The following is a 23,614-nucleotide window of genomic DNA, read 5'->3' as shown; positions in this document are numbered from 1 at the left end:
CACACACACACTTTTTTTTAAAGTCAGATTTTTCTGTAAACCTAAGGATCTCCTACGTTTGAAGTAACATCTGTTTAGCATCCATGTAGCCAAGATTTAAATATCTACAGATGGGGGCCACAGATCACTAATAGTATACAGATGATAAGAACACACACAGAGATGCTGCTTGATTGGCTCATGCAAGATGCTTGCAGTAATCAGCTCCTGTCACTTAAGTCAAAAGTTGAATTAAAAGTACAGGGTGTATGAGTGCATGATTTTTGAAAACTTAGTGCCATTGAGCATTATGCCCTCACTAAGAGCCAGTTCAGACATTCAGAATCTCCACACATTGTGCAGTGACTCATTTTGGGATATATTCACACTGAGAATGTACATGTGCCCCAGACATTCACATAAATGTCCCAGACATTCACAGAGCGAATCAAACCTTTGGTCTTTCAAGATCAGCAGCTGTTCGTGGTTTTACGGGGTTTCCAGTATAGTTCTTTCTGATCACTAACTGTTTTTTGTTTGACTGAAGATACTGGTGGTTCACCCTTCACCCTGAGACCTTCTGCATGCAAAGCAAGTGCTAGTTCTTAGCCATGGCCCCTCCTCATGTGTAGATGTGCAGCTTCCTGGTGGGGATTTCAGCAATTGCAGCTTGGCTCACAGGTTACATTTCACTTGTAAATGCATTCCTGGAGATGGAGGGGATTCTTTACTTGAAAAAGTCATTGACTTCTTTTGGCACCAATTGAGATATAAGGAACTGCTTTTTCTCTCCCAGTGGACTGCAACAATATATCCGTGTCTATGACAGCTACCATAAGAATCATTTCACTGTCCTTTAAGAAGATGTACGAAAGCCATTAATCTCTGTGTTCTGTGTTGTATTCAGGTTAGCATTGGATGCCCTGAAAAAATGGAACCCATTACAAAGATTTCACATATCCCAGCAAGCAGATGGGCTTTGTCTTGCAGTCTTTGCAAGGAGTGCACTGGAACATGCATTCAGGTAAGTAATTAATTAAACCAGAGCTTTCTTTATCTACAAATACGAAAGGCTAAAATTTTACAAAATGGAACTATATGCTGAGGCTGGTAATTAATGTAAGTAACTATTGAGAGAAGATACCCTTAGTCACTGTTGGATTTTCATAACTTTGCTTAGCATTTCCTTTGCTTAGCATGTTAACATCACTGGCTCTGGCTTTTTTATAACATGGAATGGAATCATAGACTTAGAATACATCAAAAAGTTCATCTAGACCAATGACTGGCTCTGCAGGGATTGTAGCTTTTTTGCAAGCGATTAGTGATTGGTTGGTCTGTTCAAGGTGCTAGAAAAGTTATATGGGATCTTGCTGCCACATGGATATTTGCATTACTACAGGTAGCTCCTTCTTTTGATGAGACACTGAAAGATTGTAGGCATATCTTAATCACCAGTGGCAGTTGTTTCTTTAGCACAACCTCATGTTCAAGCCTTATGTCTTGAGAACACTAGTTTTCACAAGAGGGGGTTGTCCAAGCCCCTATGTTTATGTGTAAATGTGCGAATGGTGCCTGATGTGGATCAGAAGCTGGATTGTGGAAGACAAATAAATTATATCCATTTTGTTAATTTCTACTCATATGATTGTGAAGATAGCTTTAAGATATGTGAAAAATGCATAATGAATGTTGGAAGATGAGATAGATTTTCTGTGTCAGGTAGTGCAGCATCAGATTTCTGGTCCTGCCCAATAAAAAGTAGAAGCATTATTTGTTAATTCCCTTTTGGTAGAGAAATATACTCTGGAACAAGTTGCTTCCCAAAGCAATGCCAGACCGTCATTTGGGCGGGACGAGAGTCCTCTGTTCCAGTCCTGCCTTCAATATAACTGGGCCTTGCCAGCAGTCCATTGCAGGACTAGAGTAGTACTTTTTTCATCTAGCTACAAATTTATTCTGGAGAGTAGAATTTTTTCTCCAGCCGTTGCCTCTCTGTGCCTTCTCCAGGGGTAATCAAAATTAAGGAAAGTCTCCTATCCATGTTGTTCAGGCAAAGGACTTCTGTAATCTTGGAGTCCCTGATGGCTGTGGGAGGGGGAGTTGGGAGCACTACCTCCACTGCCAAGCCAGGAAAAAGAGATCCTGCTGCCCCCACAACGTGATAAAATAGAATAGACTTTATTTAAAAGAAGTAATTGAGTTAAATAAGGGGGTTCCTGATGGTATCTCCTCCGTGCTTAAACTGTTTTCCTCTGGCAGCTAGGTTTTTTGCTAGGCAATTTAGTGGTGCTGAATGTTCTAGTTATTTTTCCACCTAGGGGATTAATGCTCAGGTTTGGTCCTGTCTTGAGAAGAAGGTGGAAGGAGCAGCCTGTTCCAGGATATCCTTCTTTTGCTGGCGTTCATTTTGCATAATCAGCTCTGGTTTTTGAATTCCACTTCTTTCTTGGCACAGAATAATTTGCTTTTTATTTTTAGTGCTTAGGTATATAGACCTCCTGTTAGCTGTGGAGAAGTGTTCTTCCCGTCATTGTTTGTCACCTATCCAAATGCCTTTTGAGCTCCAGGAGAATACCCAAAGTGTTTACCTCTGGCCCAGAGGGAGAATCTGTCAGATATTAGACACTTAGATATAGAAGTGTCAAAGAACAATTATCTGGTGTAAGAAAAGCCATGTGCTCTGAGAACAGAAAGTGTCAAGCTTGCATGGTGCTGGAGCATTTTAAGGGAGACATTTTAAAGCAATCATTTTTAGCTGGCAATGAAGGCTCACACCATATTTCTTTAAATCCACCTAACTTGATTTGACTTCATTTGAGAGAGCTCTGGGTGGATCTGCTTATTCACCCTGCCAGATGGATATATTCTGTCATAATGGCAACTGCTTTCAAAGAACGGAAGGGCAGGAGAACGAGTCAGCTACACTCAGCAGCGGCATTAAAAAAAAATCAGTTTTCCCCTAGACTTCATCCTCTTAGCTCTGGCTTGCACGTTAGTTTTGAAATGCTCTGAGCTGAATGGATTTGCATAAAAGGTCACCTGAATCAGAACACATGGTTTTAGCATCTCCTTTGCTGACATTCCATATTTTTAAGTCTTCATACGACTGATATCAAAACTGGCTCCTATTAAGAGGTAGAACATTTCTGCAAAAAAAGAGGAAAGAATGCCAATGATTCATTTGTTTAAACATTTAAGCAATGACTAAGCATCAGAGTGAAACTTAGAAATAAATGAAAAAGAGATCTTACTGTCTCCCACCCTCAAATTGCTTTAGAGTTGCATATTGTACTGTTTTGTTGATGTAGCATCTTTTTTGTTTGCCTAGGCAGGTGAATTTTAGCACATCTGTCTTTATATTAGTTTAATGAAACAGCTTTGCAAAAAAAAAAAAAAACCATTACAGCAACCTTCCTGACAGCAGGGATCATAGTAGAGAAATGGAATTTCAAAGAATGGTCTGGCCTGTAGTAAATGAATATGAACCAAATAAAAAATTTTCATTCACCATTAAAGAAATGTCCGTGTGCTGTAGCAGTATGCTTTAAAAGGGATTTCAAGATTCTGGCCCTTACAAGGCAAGAAAAGAGCAGGAAGAACAACTTGGCCATCTATAGCATCTTGCAAACTGTTTGCTTTCCCTTTCCTGTATCAAGTATTCCAAGGGTTAGGTATGTCCAGCAGTGCAAGCCTTTGGACAAGAGCTAACAGGATCTTGGCTCTTTGTTGCCTCAGTGCATGGCTCTCAGCTGGTGCCTTTATATGAGCCAGACAAGCCCAAGACATGCTTTATTTGTTTTTCCAGTTGGCTGCTTTATTGATACAGTATTTTTTTATTTTTGCTGTTGGGACCTGCTTTGGGTCCCTTCATGGAGAAAAGAGGAATACAGATAAATAAATTGTGACCCCATCAGATGGAGACTGTTGAAGATAAGAACATTGGATTAGAAGGATTTTTGATCCATTCAGAGGTAGAGATGGCATAATGTAATGTTCAGTATTGGCAAGTGGGATTGTATTTTTTGATTTCCCTGTGTTGTAAGTTGCAGACCTGCTTTTTTATTGGGGTGTGGGGAAGGAGAATGAACAAAATAATAGTGTCTGTGGAGAGATCCACTTACATGATGCATTATGAATATAAAATACAGAACTTGAGCCTTTTGCTTGCAATCCCAGATGTGAGTATAAAAAGACTCTAAACACAGGCAATAAATAAATAAATTATCACTACATTAGTTAGTGGCTTAGCAATGATACAGAGGGCAAATCACAATTCAGATGTTGGATAGTAAACGTTTGCATAATTGGATTTGATTCTCCAAAAAGGGGGGGGGGCTACAGAAATTCAGTACTGAGCAGTTTATTTTTAAAATAAAAACATAACTCACAGACTTCTCTGTCCTCGGGTTATCTTAGGACAGGAATCCTTAACCTCTTTCACTGGAGGCAGGCTAACTACAAAATGCCAAGGAGTGAGGTTGTACATAACTCTGATAATAGCTGTTCAGCATTTCAGACAGAAGTTCTGTTTAATAGGATGCCTCTTAAAATTAACATATTGTTTTAAAATATTTTCTTGTATACACACAAAATAAGTATACATATTGAGCTAGGTAACAAACTATCATCTAGCACAGCCTTTCTCACCTTTTTTACCATTGAGAAATCTCTGAAACATTTTTCAGGCTTTGAAAAACCCCAGAAGTGGCACGATCATGCAGAATAGGGTTGGGGAGCATAACTGTGCACATGCCCACTTGGGGTCCCTCCCCTTCCCACCTCATCCACGTCCATCACTGGCCATTGGGGGAGGGGCCAAAATGCACAGTGGATGGTCATATCATCTGATAAATGTTTAACAAATTTTAAAAATACATTAAAATTAATTAACTCCACATTTGGGAAACCCTTTCAGGGCTGTCAAGAAACAAGGGTTTCATTAAACCTTGGTTGAAAAAGCCTGTTCTAGAGGTATCTATCATCATTTTGTAGGTACCTATTGTAATGTAAGTCTTCCATGTAAAGACAGGAGGGTATTTTCCTCCCAATGAACCAGAAGAGACTTTTCCTCTATTATGCAAAGGTTTCTCCCTCTCAGACCAGCCCTGCCTCATGCTTTGGAAGCAGAGTCTAGGTGAAGCTTCTTTGAGCTCAGCTAGCTTGCATTAGCCTTTGATCATTAATCTATTCCTATAGAATCATATAGAAGAGAGCCTCTTGTGGCGCACAGTGGTAAGGCAGCAGACATGCAGGCTGAAAGCTATGCCCATGAGGCTGGGAGTTCAATCCCAGCAGCCGGCTCAAGGTTGACTCAGCCTTCCATCCTTCCGAGGTAGGTAAAATGAGTACCCAGCTTGCTGGGGGGTAAACGGTAATGACTGGGGAAGGCACTGGCAAACCACCCCGTATTGAGTCTGCCATGAAAACGCTAGAGGGCGTCACCCCAAGGGTCAGACATGACTCGATGCTTGCACAGGGGATACCTTTATCTTTATAGAATCATAGAATAATAGAGTTGGAAGGGACCTCATGGGTCATCTCGTCCAACCCCCTGCACTATGCAGGACACTCACATCCCATTCGTTCATCTACTGTAAACTGCTACCCCTTTGCCTTCACAGAATCAGCCTCTCCGTCAGATGGCTATCTAGCCTCAGTTTAAAATTTTCCAAAGATGGAAAACATTGCAGCTCAAGCTCATTCCAGAGAGTCCATTCTTAATGTGAATAAAACAGCGGCACCTGTGGGTGTCATTGTGCCTCCCAAGTGCTTTTAGGAAGTGGGCAGGGCTAGGTGTAACTTTTCCCTAACAGGATTTATGATTGGCTTTGCTGGTTAAAAAACATGCTTTTAAACAGGGCTTTTGCTTGAGATGTGGAAGTCAATATTAGATTTGTATATAATCTTGGTCCTTGACGTTTTGTGGTTGGTTCTGCCTCCTGTGACAACCGGTTTTGTGATAGGGTCCACCACCTTTTCATAGAATCATAGAATCATAGAGTTGGAAGGCGCCATACAGGCCATCTAGTCCAACCCCCTGCTCAACGCAGGATTAGCCCTAAGCATCCTAAAGCATCCAAGAAAAGTGTGTATCCAACCTTTGCTTGAAGACTGCCAGTGAGGGGGAGCTCACCACCTCCTTAGGCAGCCTATTCCACTGCTGAACTACTCTGACTGTGAAAATGTTTTTCCTGATATCTAGCCTATATCATTGTACTTGAAGTTTAAACCCATTACTGCATGTCCTCTCCTCTGCAGCCAACAGAAACAGCATCCTGCCCTCCTCCAAGTGACAACCTTTCAAATACTTAGAGGGCTATCATGTCCCCTCTCAACCTCCTTTTCTCCAGGCTGAACATTCCCAAATCCCTCAACCTATCTTCATAGGGCTTGGTCCCTTGGCCCCAGATCATCTTCGTCGCTCTCCTCTGTACCCTTTCAATTTTATCTGCATCCTTCTTGAAGAGAGGCCTCCAGAACTGCACACAGTACTCCAGGTGTGGTCTGACCAGTGCCGTATACAATGGGACTATGACATCTTGTGATTTTGATGTGATGCCTCTGTTGATACAGCCCAAAATGGCATTTGCCTTTTTTACCGCTGCATCACACTGCCTGCTCATGTTTAGTTTACAATCCACAAGTACCCCAAGGTCTCATTCACACACAGTGTTACCTAGAAGCGTATCCTCCATCCAGTAGGCATGCTTTTCATTTTTCTGACCCAGATGCAGAACTTTACACTTAGCTTTATTAAATTGCATCTTGTTCTCATTTGCCCATTTTTCCATTGTGTTCAGATCTCATTGAACTCTGTCTCTATCTTCCGGAATATTTGCCAGTCCTCCCAATTTGGTGTCATCTGCAAACTTGATGAGTAGTCCCTCCACCCCCTCATCTAGATCATTAATAAATATGTTTAAAAGTACCGGGCCGAGCACCGAGCCCTGAGGTACTCCGCTACTCACCTCTCTCCAGTCTGATGAAACACCATTGACAACAACTCTTTGAGTGCGGTTCTCTAACCAATTCCCTATCCACCTAACTATCTGAAAATCCAGATTGCAGTCCTTCAACTTATCCATCAGAACATCATGGGGAACCTTGTCAAAAGCTTTACTAAAATCCAAGTAAATAACATCAACCGAATTTCCCCAATCCAGCAAACCTGTTACTTGGTCAGAAAAGGAAACTAGGTTGGTCTGGCAGGACCTGTTGGAGACAAATCCATGCTGACTTCCTTGGATCAACAAATTGTCCTCCAGATGTTTGCAGATCGCTCCCTTTAATATCTGCTCCATTATCTTCCCCACAACAGAGGTCAGACTCACTGGACTGTAGTTTCCCGGGTCATCCTTCCTCCCTTTTTTGAAGATTGGAATAACGTTTGCTCTCTTCCAGTCCTCCGGGACATCTCCAGTCCTTAAAGAGGTTCCAAAGATGATGGACAAGGGCTGTGCAAGTTCTCTGGAAAGTTCTTTGAGTACTCTCGGGTGCATTTCATCCAGACCAGGGGATTTGAACTCATCCAGTGCACCTAAATGCCTCTCGACAACCTCTCTATCCATGTTAACCTGCCACCCAGACACTATCCTTTGGTTACGGCCATCTCTAGATGTGCCTAAACACTTTGACCTGTGGGAAAAAACAGATGTAAAATAGGCACTAAGCCTTTCCGCTTTCTCTGTATCTTCCATTAGAGTTTGTCCATCCGCATCCAACAGCGGGCCTATTGCCTCCTTTACTTTACGTTTGCTCCTCACGTAACTGAAAAATCTTTTCTTGTTACAATGGGCTTCCCTGGCCAATCTTAGCTCACTCTCAGCTTTGGCCTTTCTGATGATTGATCTACAGTGCCTAGTAACCTGTAGGTACTCTTCTTTAGAGCTCTGTCCTTCCCTCCATTTCCTGAACATTTTCCTTTTCTTTCTTAGTTCCTCTTGAAGTTCTCTGTTCATCCAAATAGGCTTCTTAGAGCTCCTGCAGTGTTTTCGTATTTCTGGAATAGTCATTGATTGAGCATGCAATAGCTCTTGTTTGAGTAGCGCCCACCCGTCACATGCTCCCTTCCCTTCCAGCATTCTCGTCCATGGTATGACACTCATCATGTCTCTGAGTTTATTAAAGTTTGCCCTACGAAAATCCAACATCCGCATCTGGCTACAAGCTTCCTTGGCTCCCCATCTCAAAAGGAATTCTATGAGGACATGGTCACTTCCCCCTAGGGTCCCCACCTCCTTCACCTCATCCACCAACTCTTGCCTGTTGGTCAGTATTAAGTCCAGTATGGCTGAACCTCTTGTGGGTTCATCTACCATTTGATAAATGGTCAGCCAGGTAGGTCAAAAACTTGCATGACTGAGGACGCTTTGCAGAGTTTGTTTCCCAGCACACATCTGGGAAATTGAAGTCACTCATGACGACAAGGTCCTGCCGCTTGGATATTTTCTCAAGCTGTTCACAAAGTGCAGCATCCACATCCTCTCGTTGGTCAGGCGGTCGGTAGCAGACACCAACCACCACACTGTTTGTTTTCTCCTCGCTTATTTTCACCCAGATGCTTTCCACTGTAGAATTTTGTCAGAATTCCAAAGGTTCCCACAGGCTGAAAAGCTCTCGGGACCCTACGATAGAAAAACAAGGAACCCCAGTATCTTAGGAGTTTGTTATCCTAAACTAATGGGTAGCGAGAATATGTGTCTGTGTCTGTCATCTGTTAATAAGCACCTTGATCCTGTGCATGTTTAAGCATATTTGACACAGAACAATCAGATATTGCTTCTTTCTATTCTTATAGATTATTACTCAGGTTCCCAGCTCTCTCTGCCTGTCAGTACATTCTCCTTATCCTTGATTGTACAGTTTCATTTCACTGGCAGAGAAAAATTGAAGCACCAACAATGCCTTCATTATCACTTTATGCAAGGTTCTTTGGTAGCTCCTGCTGAACAGGTACTTTTTGTTGTTGACCCGCCAGCTCAGCTTGCTAATTATTTCCTATTTGCATTTTGGGCACAGTCCCTGACAACTGCTACTTACCATCTGTCAGAAGAAACCCAGGATGGGTGGCATTCTATTTGTTTTATCTCTAAGGTAGCGTGGATAATCTTTCCTGTGCAAAAGGGCACTGTGTAGGCTGTTGTTCTAGCAAAAGCCATAAACAATTTAATAATGATATTAATACTGTTTGTGACGCAAAGAGGCTGGGAAGAGGGAGGAAGTACAGATGCATTTATTTCAGTAGCTTAGATACTGTGGTGCAGTCAGAGAGTTTCTTGCTTTGCTTTCATCTCAATAATGTAGCAAGTAGGGATTTACAAAACCCCCAAACAAGCAATATTTTAGGGGCCTGGGTATATTGAACAAAAAATATTGCATTCCCCAGTATTCCTGAATCCCAATAATTGTATGCTATTGTGATTTGATAAGTATTTGGGAACACTGATTTTTTTTTTCCGAGCTCCATTGTAGCCTATGGGGAACATTATAGTCCATGATCCCCGGACTATAACGGAGAATCAATGTGAGGGTATCTGAGGTGTGTGTGTGTGTTTTGAGACAGAGGCACCAAATTTGCAGCATAGCTGCTGGTGCCTCTACTTAAGAAACCTCTCATGTTTGAAAAAGATCATTCAGGGAGTCCAATTCTATGGACTCTATCACTGTTTCAAATAGAGGGGGGAAAGGCATTTAAACTTGAAAGTAAACACATTCCCTTCAACATTTAAATACCTTTTGCAAGCTGCAGTTGTGGCGTGAGTGGAAGGCTCATAGTCCCTTTAAATGCCTTCTCCCAAGCGCCCTTTAAATACACTATTGCTATTATCCAGGATTTTTCAGGGCCGTCCCTTTTGGATAGCCAAAAATATATCCAACTGAATTAATATTCGAAAAATACCAGTAAGGTATTTTCCAGGTATTTGTTCTGCTCGGATTAGCTGAATACATGCCCCTAGTAGCAAGTTGTGTGCATAACAGCTCAAAGGATCTTTCAAGTCTCTTTTTTAAAGTATTCCCTTGGATATTTCTCCAATTCAAGCACAATGGGATCAATCAGTATCTATCTAGCTATGCATGCCATTAATTACTTCACTGGCTAGTAGACAAGAAAACCCAATCAAAGCTGTTTACTGTTGGCAAAAGCTTGAAAATCAAAATGCAATAAAACTGTAAAAATTGACCTCACTGTGTCTTTTTAACATACTCTGTTTTGTTCTTTGGGACAGTGTTACCTAACTGTCCCTGTGCCGGATCTGTCACCTAAGAGCATCCCCTACATCTGTATGGCCAGGACATAAATCAAAAAGGAGTATTTTATAACCTGTTGTATACATGACACCCACTTTGACACAATAAATTTTGGATAAAGGTGGAAGGAAAACAACCAGCAAGTAGCTTTATTACCCCAGCCAAGATACAGACTAGAAAATGAGGAATCATTATGTAAAAGAGCCAGAAGGGTAAGCAAATTGCAAAAAGATAATAAACATCAGTTACTTTTCACAAGCATGTTGTATAGTTGTGTTACAATAAGGTAGCTAGCAACTAAAACTATGCTTACTCCAGATTATGATTCTCCCACTTGGCTAGTAGAGAGCTAGTAGAGAGAAAAGGAGGTAGATGAAGAGTTGCCTGAAGTGGGACCAAAAGGTGCAATAGGATAAATTGGAATGAAACTTAAGGAAAGCAGTTTCTAACAAAGAAAGCAGGGAAGAGCTGGCAGATGGTAAGGGAAGCCAGTCTTGGATGAACAATGGCGAAGCTAAGGAAGGTAAATAGACAAACAAAACTTAAAGGATTAATCTTGAGAAATGAAGCAGAATTGGAGACAAATCATATTTCATCTGTCTTGAAGGTGAAGGGTCAAGTGATTTCATACTTATGGTCATGAAAGACCGTTTTTGTATAGAACCAACTATAAAGACTGAGGGCTTAGGAAGTTCTTATGCACCTGAGTTTTTACCTGGGTACCAATGGAAGAGGTCTGCTATTGGCCTAGTTTGGTGTAGAGTCAAAAGTTTGGCATTGGACCAAAACTTCAGAATCTGGATGCCCACTGGTGAGTTTTGGGTTCTCTTATTGCTCTACTTTTAGATATTGGACTCTGGTGTGTAGATGGAAGATCCAGGCTTTGATAAGATAGTGAAAGCCTCCTATAACATAAGGGGCACCTGAATGTACATGAGAAATGTATGTGAGGATATTCACAGAGATCTGATGTTAGTCATCAAGAGATGGTCCTTCTTGGGTTTATGATTGTATCAGCTGTATTGACTTTGCAAAGGAAATTTCAGTAGCTTTGATTATCTATGAACAAACCTGGGTTGAAGTTTATGGCCAGAAGGGGGTGAGGCACACTGGTGAGTCAAAAGACCCCAGGTCAGTTCTTTCTTGCTGTATCCATAAATTCAAGCTATTCCCTATCAGGTGTGCTTCTTATCAACTATTCCCTGTTTTTAATGTTAAAATGCATGCATTTCCCCTGACATCATAAAGTCAAGAATTCTTGGAATATATTTTCCTTACTTATGACATTTTTAAGGCCACAAGATTTTGGAAGTTCCCTTCTGCACATCCAGTCTCAGTACTTTTACTGGTCTTAATAGGAGCATAGTCACAACTGTCATATCCACAGTAGAAACCACATTGTGGTGGACCAGCGCTGTGATATATTGAAAGAATCATGTTATAATAATTAACTAAATAATTAAAGGAACATGCACAGTTATGTGTCAGAAAGGAGGAAGAATTCATCGTGTGAGTAGTTCTGATGTAGATAATTTTCTCACACTATTGCGCGGCCCGGCCACGCATGCGAGATGCGCGGGTGTGGCTGTCGCCCTGCCGGTCCCCAGCAAAAAAAAGGTTGGGGACCACTGACTTAGGGTTCTGCTTCACACAGCATTAAGTGTTATTTCATAGATCTGTTTGGTGTTGTCACCCATGTGACTGGAGGTACATATTAATCTGGCCTGCATTGTTCTTCTGTCAAGTAGTTTGATTTGTCTTCAAAGAAAGACAGAGAAACACATCTACCCATGATACTTTGGGTCATATTCATGGTTAGGGATGGACATGAACTAGAAAATGCTGTTCATTTTGGTTTGTAGCGTGATGGGTTCATGAGTCATGAATTGTCACAAACTTTTAGGTTCCAAACAAATCAGTGAAGTTCACAACACAGTAGAATTCCACCCCACCACCAAGCACATTAGAGACACCAAACTCACAGGAAATTTCTGTCTGACTCTCCTATTTGTTTGCCAAGATTTGTGAGGATTTGGTTTACAGGGTCTGAGTTCTGCCCCCCCCCCTCCCCAAGAAGGTGCCTCCAGGAAAGTGCTTCTGAGGAAATGACAGGTGCAGGTTCAGGAATGTGTAAAACAAACCCAGTGAAACATAGACACATCAAACTTGCACAGGACCTCTCCCTGATGCTCTTCAAGTTATATGTAGATTGGATGTAGGGGGGTCTGAGTTGTGGCCCCCCAAATATGATATCCCCAGGTAAGTGCTTTTGGAGAAAATGTCAGATGCAGTTTCCAAAGTGTATAGATTGGGGCCCCTGCAAGCTACACACTCCAAACTCATAGACTGGAGAATTCTCCCCCCTAATTTAGAAAACGTTATGACTGAGTAGAGACAGTCCGTCTGGAAATGTATCTATTTATGAACCCCTTGAAAGTTTATGGGATATTAATGCTAGTTGACCTGCTACAAACTCCAGTTCATGAACTACAAATGGGCCAATATTTGTCACAAAATTTAGTCTTGGTGACTTCGTGATGAAGCAGGAGATCAAGACTAGTAGGTAAAGATGAAACTATACATAATCATCATTCAAAATTTAACATAATTCCCTCTTCCATGAAATGTAAATGCTATTCATAGTCAACTAAGAATATGCAGTCTCTCAAAGCACCTCACAGTATCTTCCAGAAACATCTCTTTGTATTATTGTGGGCTACTGTTCTCCATACCCATAAAGATCCATGTTATGTCAATGGCTTAATGGGGTGTCTGCAGGAATAAATCTTTCAGAGCAACTCCTTATTGCCTATTAACTGATCATTAGCAGCTGGAATAAGACTGATTTCTTATGGGTTATGGCTTAAATAATTACCTGACACTCTGAGCCATTAAAAACAGTTTTTTTTAGTGGGGGGATCCAAGAGGAGAGTGTGGAGATATATCCAGTTAGCTGGGAAATGTGATATCTTCCATAGAAAATGACACTTTAGATTTTGCTGCCTTGGGGAGGAGGAAGGTTTTGACAGAACAAATCACCAGGGGAGGACTTTAATAAAATTGTATAAAGTTCTGCTTTGAAATAACTGTTGACAGCTATTTAGCCACTGCAATGAGGTTTTAAAAGTACATTTTTATTATACTGATTCTTCAGAAGCGTTAGTCCATCATTCTCCTTTTTTCATGATACTAATTAGAGACCATCGTATATCAAAGGGAAGATATTAATAAAGGCCTGGTGTTTATAGTCCCAGTGCTTCAGGGGCATTGTAAGCCCCTGAGAGTGTAGATTTATTCAGGAATGTTTGTTTTGACCCAATGTGCAAACAAAAAATCAAATTAGCCAATGTTGTTTAAAGATTAAGAAGAATTAAAAATAACAAGGAAATGAGCTTCTCCGCCCCCCAAAATAACAGTCTCAGAATAGCAAGTGTCTCCCTAAAAGTTGACAGAGTTGTTCATTTTTGTGTTGTTCTTGTTAGGTGCGAAGTCATGTCCGACCCATCATGACCCCATGGACAATGATCCTCCAGGCCTTCCTGTCCTCTACCATTCCCTGGAGTCCATTTAAGTTTGCACCTACTGCTTCAGTGACTCCATCCAGCCACCTCATTCTCTGTCGTCCCCGTCTTCTTTTGCCCTCGATCGCTCCCAGCATTAGGCTCTTCTCCAGGGAGTCCTTCCTTCTCATGAGGTGGCCAAAGTATTTGAGTTTCATCTTCAGGATCTGGCCTTCTAAAGAGCAGTCAGGGTTGATCTCCTCTAGGACTGACCGGTTTGTTCGCCTTGCAGTCCAAGGGACTCGCAAGAGTCTTCTCCAGCACCAGAGTTCAAAAGCCTCAATTCTTTGACTCTCCACCTTCCTTATAGTCAAACTTTCACATCCTTGACTAAACGCACTTTTGTTGGCAGGGTGATGTCTCTGCTTTATAGGATGCTGTCTAGATTTGCCATAGCTTTCCTCCCCAGGAGCAAGCATCTTTTAATTTCTTTGCAGCAGTCCCATCTGCAATGATCTTGGAGCCCAGGAAAATAAAATCTGTCACTACCTCCATTTCTTACTCATCTATTTGCCAGGAATTGAGAGGGCTGGATGCCATGATCTTTGTTTTCTTGATGTTGAGTTTCAAGCCAACTTTTGCACTCTCCTCCTTCACCCGCATCAAGAGGCTCTTTAGTTCCTCTTCGATTTCTGCCATTAGAGTGGTATCATCTGCATGTGTGAGGTTGTTATTTCTTCCTGCAATCTTGATCCCAATTTGTGATTCATCTAACCCCGCCTTTCTCATGATGTCCTCTGCATACAAGTTAAATAGGCAAGGCGACAGTATACAGCCTTGCCAAACTCCCTTCTCAATATTGAACCAGTCAGTGATTCCATGCTCGGTTCTCACTGTTGCTTCTTGACCTGTATATAGGTTTCTCAAGAGACAGATAAGATGCTCTGGGTGGTCGCAAAATCTCAGGCTCTGTAATGGAGCTGGGGCAGGTGTCCTTCCCTCTCCCTATTTACTCACAATACAAAAATCCAGACTCTATCTAAACACTTCAAGATCATGATCATTTTATTTACTGACAGCTTTATTTGAAGGGCCAACTGATACATTACTTCTGATAAAAGATTCTTTGCCATGTCAGGAACATTTGTACATAATGTCTGTGACAAATTTGAAGACTTTCCCCCTTAGGTATCTGTTAACAGAAACCAATAAATAGCCTTATAATTCTTGACATTACAAAAAGTAGAATAACACATCTTTCACTGATTGTATTTCTATTCATTTGGGCATTTGGATAAAAGGATTTGACTGAATTGAATACTGGTGATATAGATGTTGCACTACAAGAATATTATATCATGACCCATTGAAATTCTCCTTCACTAAGCACCTGGGCTATTGTTAGATCAAGACTTGTGGATATATCACAGGAAGGATATTATACAACAGGGAACACTTTGCCCAGACCTATGAAAATATCCCCATTTGTTTCTAGTGATTTTAGTAGGACATGAGATTCGATGTTCTCAAAACCTTAATCTCTTCTCAGCAAAATCAAATTAATAATCCAGTGTAAAGTAAAACTATTGTGAGTAGGAATGTAACATGTAAACAATTTTTTTCTCTTAGTTTCTAAAGGGAAGAAATATTGGTAGTATTTCTCAATTTTCTCATGAAAGGTAGCAGTTCCAAACAGAAAATAATGGGAATAGTGGGTCTGAGTTTTAGCTCCCCTCAAATCCTGGAATTGTGTCACTAGACTTGCACATACAATGCTTAATGATCTAAATGGAGAATTTAAACCCAGGTCTTTCTGACCCTAATCCAGCATTATTACAACCACACCGTACTCACTGTCAAAACCATAGAGTGATCTTGTTGAAAAAATTATCATGGTTGATGATATTGTCTTACAAATGGCTTCACAGGACTACTCACACCTTTGGTTATTGTCCCCCTCCTATTTTCTTCCTAGTGTTCCATGCCTTCCTGCATCACGGCCTTCCACGTAACATGCGCCTTTGAACACAATCTGGACATGCGGACACTTTTAGCAGAGAATGATGAGGTGAAGTTCAAGTCGTTCTGTCTTGAGCACAGCAGCAATGCTACTAAGCCACCAGATCAGGTACGGACAGAGGCAGATCAAGGCAAACTAGACATGGAGAAGGTCACACTGAGAAAGCAGAAACTCCAGCAACTGGAGGAAGACTTTTATGATCTAGTAAAGCCCTCAGAGGTGGCTGAGAACCTTGATATGACTGAGTGGCTAGTTGATTTTGTCTATCAGTACTGGAAAATGAAGAGGAAAGCCAATTACAACAAGCCCTTGATGATGCCCAAAACAGATGAGGTGGACAACTTGGCTCAGCAAGAGCAGGATGTGCTGTACCGACGCTTGAAGCTTTTCACACACCTCCGGCAGGACCTTGAAAGGGTGAGTAGTATTGCTAGCTTAGCAGAATTCCTTGCTGCACTTCCATGGCTAACTAAACAGCTGTCAGCAATTATTTACCTTCACTGGCCAAGTCAAATTTCCCTAAAAAAACACTTGCTTTTTGCAGACGCCAGGTATCATTTGAGTTACGATGATTGATTTCCATATGCATTTTTGTTGCTATTCAAAACAATCACAAATATGAATCGTTGCAACTGACTCATGGTGACCACATGAAGTTCTCTCTTGTGTAGAGGTGGTTTTCTATTAGCTTCCTCAACATAGCAACCTTGGTCTTCCTTGACATCTCCCATTCAAGAGTTAACTGTGACAGTCCCTACTTAGATTCTGAACACTGATGAGATCAGATTAGGCTGAGATATTAGGGCTGCTTCACAAATATTATCCATTATAAATATAAATACTGGGAGCATTCAACCTATCCCATTATTTCATTTTTCCTGTAGCTAAATGAGTGGGTGGCAGTGGGAGAAAAATTGTCACACCCCTTTCAACTCCTTTGTGGGGTTCCGCAGGGGGTGGTTCTCTCTCCCATGCTTTTCAGCATCTATATGCGCCCTCTGGCTAGCTGGCCAGAGTTTTGGGCTGGATTGTCACCAATATGCAGATGACACCCAGCTCTGTCTCGTAATGGATGGCCACCCGGACTCTTCCCCAGAAACATTCACCAGATGTTTGGAAGCTGTGGCTAGATGGCTTGAGCAGAGTCGCTTGAAAATCAGCTCCTCCAAGATGGATGTCCTGTGGCTGTAGGAAGGAACCGGATCAGGAAGCGTGCTTACCCAGGCTGATGTGAGTGCAGCTTAACATCTCTTCCTCTGGCAGGAATCTGGAGATGATTCTTGACACCTCCCTTTCAGTGGAGGCTCAGGTCATGAGAGTAACCCACATGGCATTTTCCATCTACACCAGGCAAGGCTACTAGCACCCTATCTTTCTCCAGCACACCTAACCACAGTGATCCATGTGATGGTCACCTCCAGGATTGATTTCTGTAACTCCCTCTATGCAGGCCTTCCCTTGTCCTTGACCCAAATGTTACAGCTGGTACAGAATGCAGCTTTGAGGGTCCTCACTGGAACACCTTGGAGAGCTCATATCCAGTCAGCGCTAAGGCAGCTGCATTGGTTGTCAGTTGCATTCCGGATCAGGTTCAAGGATCTGGATGTTAACCTCTAAGGCCATCTCTGCTCTGGGCCCCACATATCTGAGGTACTGCCTATCACCTTATGCTCCCTGCAGGGCCTTATGCTGCAATTGGCTGGACCTTAGCTGAGAAGGAATAGTGTAGGTAAAGAATCTGTTGGTGGTCCCTGGCGCATGAGAGGTATGCCTGGCCTTGACCAGAGCCATGGCCTTTTGGGTTCTGGCTCCAGCCTAGTGGAATGAGCTCCCAGAAGAATTGAGGGCCATGACGGAGCTAGCACAGACAAGATGGAGTTCTTCCACTAGGCATTGAGTTGAGGACAGTGCAGTTGAGCTGTGACACCTGGCTCCCCATGTATATCTCCTCTGGCTAAGCCTGGAAGGGGCCTCTGGGAGATTGTTGACAGGGGGGATGAGGGTTGTATTTCACCGCCTAGGAGGGAATGATTTTAAGGGATGTGTTTTATCATTTTATTGTGGGATTCATTATTGTAAGTCACTGCAAGCCAGTTTGCTGGAAGCAGTAATTAATAAATAATAAATAAATAATTGTTTCCATTTAAAAATGATAAGAGACAAGCTGCTGTCTGTTGCCCAGTCCATGGGGAGAGGTGTGACTTCAAGTAAAAATCTACTGGTATGTGTTTGAGGGCTCAGCAGAAAAGTTAAAGAACAGATACTTGTGTAGTCCTCTGTTTGTTCTCTAGTATAATTGAGGCACCCAACCACAAACTTTTGGCTTTTCCTGATCAGTTAAATCACTTTTTGAGGACAATGTAGATTGACCTGGCTACTCTTAAGCTGTTCTGTGTTTCTTCTTTTGTGATTCATTTTTATCGCAGGGATGAGTTTGAAGATGAGTTTAGGAAATGCTTTTACATCATCCTTTAAATACAGTGGTTCTCAACCTGGTGGTGGGGACCCCTTTGGGAGTCAAATGACCCTTTCACATGGGGTTGCAGCAGGGCGAGCAGCTTGGCGGTGGGGGGTGCCACCACTGTTGCCGTTCCTCCTGAAGGCGCCCGCCAGTTTATGTACAATTATTATAACCAATTTATATACAATCTTCACGCCATTGGTCAGTTTCGGTTTAATTTCTGTGAAAGAACACTTGCATAATTTCATGGTTGGGAGTCACCACAACATGAGGAAATGTATTAAAGGGTTGCAGCATTAGGAAGGTTGAGAACCACTGCTTGAAAAGGATTGGTGGATGTTTGTGAAATCCCCCACAATAACAAATTTTCATGGCAGAGCACCACGTATTTTCTTTCCTTTTGGTTTCTCCCTGCTGTGCCTAGTGCAGTCTCTGCTGCTGTGTGCAGGACAGTAAAAGGAGATTTATTAGATTCCTGCTCTCTCAAGTGCCACACTGCCAGCCCTCTTGGATTCTTGTAAATTTTCTCTTTTTATGAGTTGTGTGCGCACACGCACACACAGAAAACACTGGCAGAATTAACCATGAAGCTCCAGAAAGTATAAGACACAGGATCTGATACCACTTACAGTCTATAGCAAGATCCCTTCCAGGGGTAGAAGAGGCAAAACAAATTGCCCAATGAAATAACTACCCAGACTTGTCCAAGGAGGAGGCCTGGATGGCAGTTTTAAAGCAAAGTGTGTAGGAAAGAAAAGTACAGAGAAGTAGGAAAAGGACACAAGTAGGAAATGTAGGAATGAATGTACAAACAGCTATGCCAAGGTAGAGAGAGTTTCGAGTTCCTGCTATTGCCTTAATTGTACTAAACTCAAATTTGAGGCTTTGCAAGTTTCTAATATGCTGCAGTTGGCTGGACCTTAGCTGAGAAGGAATAGTGGAGGTAAAGAAACAAAACATGTTCTAAAAACAGCACATTCACTAATGTGGATCTTTTACCCATACTTTCTGTATATATGTATTCACATGTACAGTCTGCTTTTCTACTGAAAACAAGAAGTCAGCAATATTCTTTTATACACAGCGCCATCAATGTAGGTGGTGCCTTACTGGACTTCCTAATAATGACCTGTATCCATTTTTTCTATCCTCAGTATTGTTGTAAAGATTGAATTTGGGGCTGGGTTCATGATTTAAACCTATACTCTTGTTGAATATGAGAATAAATCTTTAGACTTTGAGAATAAATCCTTTAGACTTCACAGAATCTCAGGCAGAGTAAGCGGGGAAGTTCTGCCTTGAGATAGTATTGCTGTATTTATTTTTATTTTATTTATTATATTTATATACTGCCCTCCCCGGAGGCTCAGGGCCGTTTACATAAGAACAAAGAACAATACAGGAAACAATCTATAACATGTGAATAACCTTACAATGATAATAACTAACAGTTGTAACCATATAACAATATAACAGTATTGATTAATATCAGATTGTTTTTCACTTGAGCAGTTATTCTTTTTTTGAAATAATAATTCTGTTATCTTCAAGTAATTGTTAAACTTATTTACTTACATAACAAACACGAAAAACATTTCTTGTACAGCTGACAAGACTTCTCTCCTTCCTTCTCACAATTGGTAAAATAGTAATAAAATAGATTCAGTCTTAAAGTTCCTAGGTAATCTTGGTTCATTACACACTTTTTGTTACAGTTACTTATTGAGAAACTGACTCTATCTCAAACAGCCCATATCCAGCCTGTGCTGAGACAACTGCACTGGTTACCTGTATGTTTCTGGATCAAGTATAAGGTTCAGGTTTTGACCTTTAAGGCTATACACGGCCTGGGTCCTGCTTATCTGAGGGACCGCTTATCTGCTTTTGCCTACCGCAAGGCTCTTTGTTCTGCGACTATGAATCTACTGGTCGTCCCAGGTCCCTGGGATATTCACCTGGCTTTGACCAGGGCCAGGGGTTTTACAGACCTGACGCCAACCTGGTGGAAAGAGCTCCTAGAAGAGCTAAGGGCCCTGATGGAACTATCAGGGTTCTGCAGGGCCTGTATGATGGAGCTCTTCCAATAAGTATTCAGTTGAAGCCAGGTTAGGAAGAACTGCTCCCTCCCTGTGCGGGCCTGAAAAGGCACTGGGACATATCTGTAGTTGCACCCTGGGGGACCTGCAACTTTTTGATGTGGGGGCTGGTGGTGGGCATGGTCTAGCTCTTCTGCCAGGTGTTTGGTTGATGCTGGGGGGGGTCCCTGAGTTACAATTGTAGGGTCTGGCCCTATGTCAAGCGCCAATCATTAGCTGCATGGCTAGATAGATCTGGCAACCTGTATATAATCTTTGGCTACATTGTTGGACAGATGTGGAAGCAGGGAAGTTGATGGGGTTAAGGGGGGGATTTTACACCGCCATCTTGCTGTTGTTTAACTGTGTTGTTAAATTGCTAATTTTAATTGCTGGGATTGATGGGACTGTTGATTTTATTGTTTTGTGGTTTTTATGGGGTTGTTCCCCGTTTTATCTGCAAGCCACCCCAAGCTGATATTTTTGGGAGGGGCGGGATATAAATCTAATATAAATAAACACAAGTACATAGGAGTAGAAGAATTCACTGACTCACTGACTGAGAGATTCTGCTAATTGGCTAGCTGACAAAACAGCAGAAATCTCCCAGCTTGCACCACTCGTCCCTCCAATATGTGGAGTGCCTGTATGCAAAGATGCAACCCCCCCCCCCCCAACAAATAGGGCTTGGGGCTTTTCAGCACTTTAGGTGGTCTTAAGCGGTGCTGTTCGAAGTGTTCCGTATCGAGTGATGAGGTTACCAGTTTTCTTCTTAAGGGCTTCACAAGGAAAGCTTGCTACAGTAAAAGTTGTTTCTGCATCTGTAGTAGCCTTGGACTTTCCAATGCATTTAGTATCTTTGGTACTAGCTATTGTTATATTTTTAACAACATGTTTATCTTGATGGAAACAATACAAAAATGTAATACCCTTGGTCTCCAGTTAATCGATGTGAAACACTGTCATGTCTATCCATCCTGTTAAAACTGCCTTGCACAGGGTCTTATCCTTTTGCCGAGTTGGGACAAAAGACAGAACTGGTAAGGGACTTTCTGCAGACTCCCAGCGCATATAGTTAACAGGGCCTGTTTGGTTGTATAAAATCCCACAAAAATTGCCTTAGCATCACAAACAGCAAATGGTCAGTACCAGTCTACTATAAAGTTTTAGCTGGAGTAAAGGTAAAGGTATCCCCTGTGCAAGCACCGGGTCATGTCTGACCCTTGGGGTGACGCCCTCTAGCGTCTTCATGGCAGACTGAATACGGGGTGGTTTGCCAGTGCCTTCCCCAGTCATTACCGTTTACCCCCCAGCAAGCTGGGTACTCATTTTACCCACCTCAGAAGGATGGAAGGCTGAGTCAACCTTGATCCGGCTGCTGGGATTGAACTCCCAACCTCATGAGCAGAGCTTTCAGACGGCTGCCTTACCACTCTGCGCCACAAGAAGGTCTGTTTAGCTGGATTAGGGTCATGTAAAAAGGACTAATTTGTGGACCTTGCTGTCTGAACAGATTAAGATTGTTTATAGTCTATAACAAGAGCCCTTCCCCCTTCTGTTAGGTTCAGGTTTGGTCCCACCCCCACATATATACATACACTGCTCAACTGCTAGGAATAGGAAGCTCTTCCAGAATTTCTGTTGCTTTAATCTCTCCATTGCTCAAGGTAACCTTGGGAAGTGAAGCAGGAAACTGGCCAGGGAGCCTGCTGGTCAATAAAAGTCAGGGGATCTCAGAGAAGCTGATGAGTTCCACTGCTGTTTTCAAGGAGGGTGACTGAAAAACTGAGTCAAAAGCAGTGAAGAACGAGGAATTTTGAGGGCTGCTTGACATATTAAAAAATAACAAGTCACTGGTTCTAAATGGCATGCACATGAGGGATTATAAAGAATTCAGTAAAAATGTGGATGTGGTGTGTGGCAGAGGTGAAAAGGTCAGATTCTATGCTAGGGAATTAAAATATAACATCCAAATATTGTATAGATCTATAGTGTGTGTACCTTTGGAATAAACCTTGCCGGTTTGGCCTAGGTTTCTGAGGCTAGAGGACCTCCATCCTGGCCTTGGCTTCCTGAATTCCTTCCTAATATCTTGCCCTTGTGCCCCCTCCCCAGTCTCTTTCCACTTTCTGCCTATTATCTCTTGTTTCCTGGCCATTCCTGCTTCCTGCCAATTTTGCCTCGCCTCATGAGCCTGTCTTTTGTCCATTATGATAGGATTTGTTCACAAATGCAGGCTTTCCTACTGCTATTCAGTGACAAGTGCTGGTAAGTCTTGGCCAAGTGTCTGTAATGTGACTTCTCCTCTTCACATGGCTCCTTCCTCTTTCTTCTCCCATCTCCCGCTGCAGCATGAAATAACATTATGACATAGATCTCATAATGATGTTTTATAATTGCTGTATGATACCATCTTGTGGAACTGGGTCATTGGAAGGATTACAGATTTAGATGCCTATTTTGCAAGAGATAACTGCAGTATTGATTGCATCCTGGATCCCTGATGGTAGATGTTATTGCATAATACACGTAAAATGTCACCATCTAGTGGGGAAATCCAAGATCCTCTGAGCTTTCAAACCATTAACAGGAACAAACCAATACAGGGCACACTCATCACAGTAGTCTCTGTCTTGCTTTAATCTAAGGCTCCAACTCAAACCTATAGAAGGTTTATTTTATTGTTCAGGTGTTCTCCCAGAGTGGGAGGGCAAATTTCTCCTTTCTTTCAGTATTGCTAGAACTCTCCACAGGTAGAGATGGTGGAAAGCTCTTCTGGCCACCATCAAATTTACCAGAATCCCGTGGCAGCCTTTTTCTGATTAGCCCCAGCCCTCTGGAAGCCATTTTATGGTAGCCAACATTCTCAAAATTCTAATGGTGTCTACAGGCTCAACAAGATTAGGGACTTCTGTATCAATCAATCGTTCAGGCCAAGTTATATGAAGTTGATACATAAGAGACCAAAAGAATATGGTCATTTAATGTAATACAGTTTAAAACAGGTCATATAATAGAACTTAAAACTATGCTACTTTAGAGCTTCTGTATTAGGGACTTCTGTATTAGAAACATTTTTTTTTGTTAGCAAAACAGGGGAGAGGGAACCCTTTCCAAAGAAAGTGCCACTGCATTGCCCTGAAAGTGCCATGACTCACTGGATTTGGTACAATTCTATTCTAAAAATTAATTTGCTTTAATTAACTTCAACAAAGATTGATGATTTTGTAAGGTGTCTTAAGAAAGCAACTCTAGTTAGCCTGGGGGAGACTCTTTTGTATGTTTTAGCATTGCTTAATGAAAGTCGTTCAAAACCAGAGGGCAAAAA

The 23,614-nt window shown here is 41.9% G+C and overlaps 1 protein-coding gene across 5 annotated transcripts in view; it reads left to right on the top strand.

The window, feature by feature from the left end:
• Positions 1 to 23,614, top strand: part of JADE2 (jade family PHD finger 2) — a 267,094-nt gene that overhangs the window by 194,860 nt on the left and 48,620 nt on the right. For all 5 annotated transcript variants that reach the window (XM_077326821.1, XM_077326823.1, XM_077326822.1 and 2 more), the window contains 2 exons: positions 887 to 1,003; positions 15,706 to 16,167. In XM_077326821.1, coding sequence (XP_077182936.1) covers positions 887 to 1,003; positions 15,706 to 16,167 — 579 coding nt within the window. The remainder of the gene's footprint in view (positions 1 to 886; positions 1,004 to 15,705; positions 16,168 to 23,614) is intronic.

This window comes from Paroedura picta, chromosome 3, assembly GCF_049243985.1.
Source record: "Paroedura picta isolate Pp20150507F chromosome 3, Ppicta_v3.0, whole genome shotgun sequence".
NCBI lineage: Eukaryota > Metazoa > Chordata > Lepidosauria > Squamata > Gekkonidae > Paroedura > Paroedura picta.
This window is presented reverse-complemented; position numbering and strand designations above follow the sequence as displayed.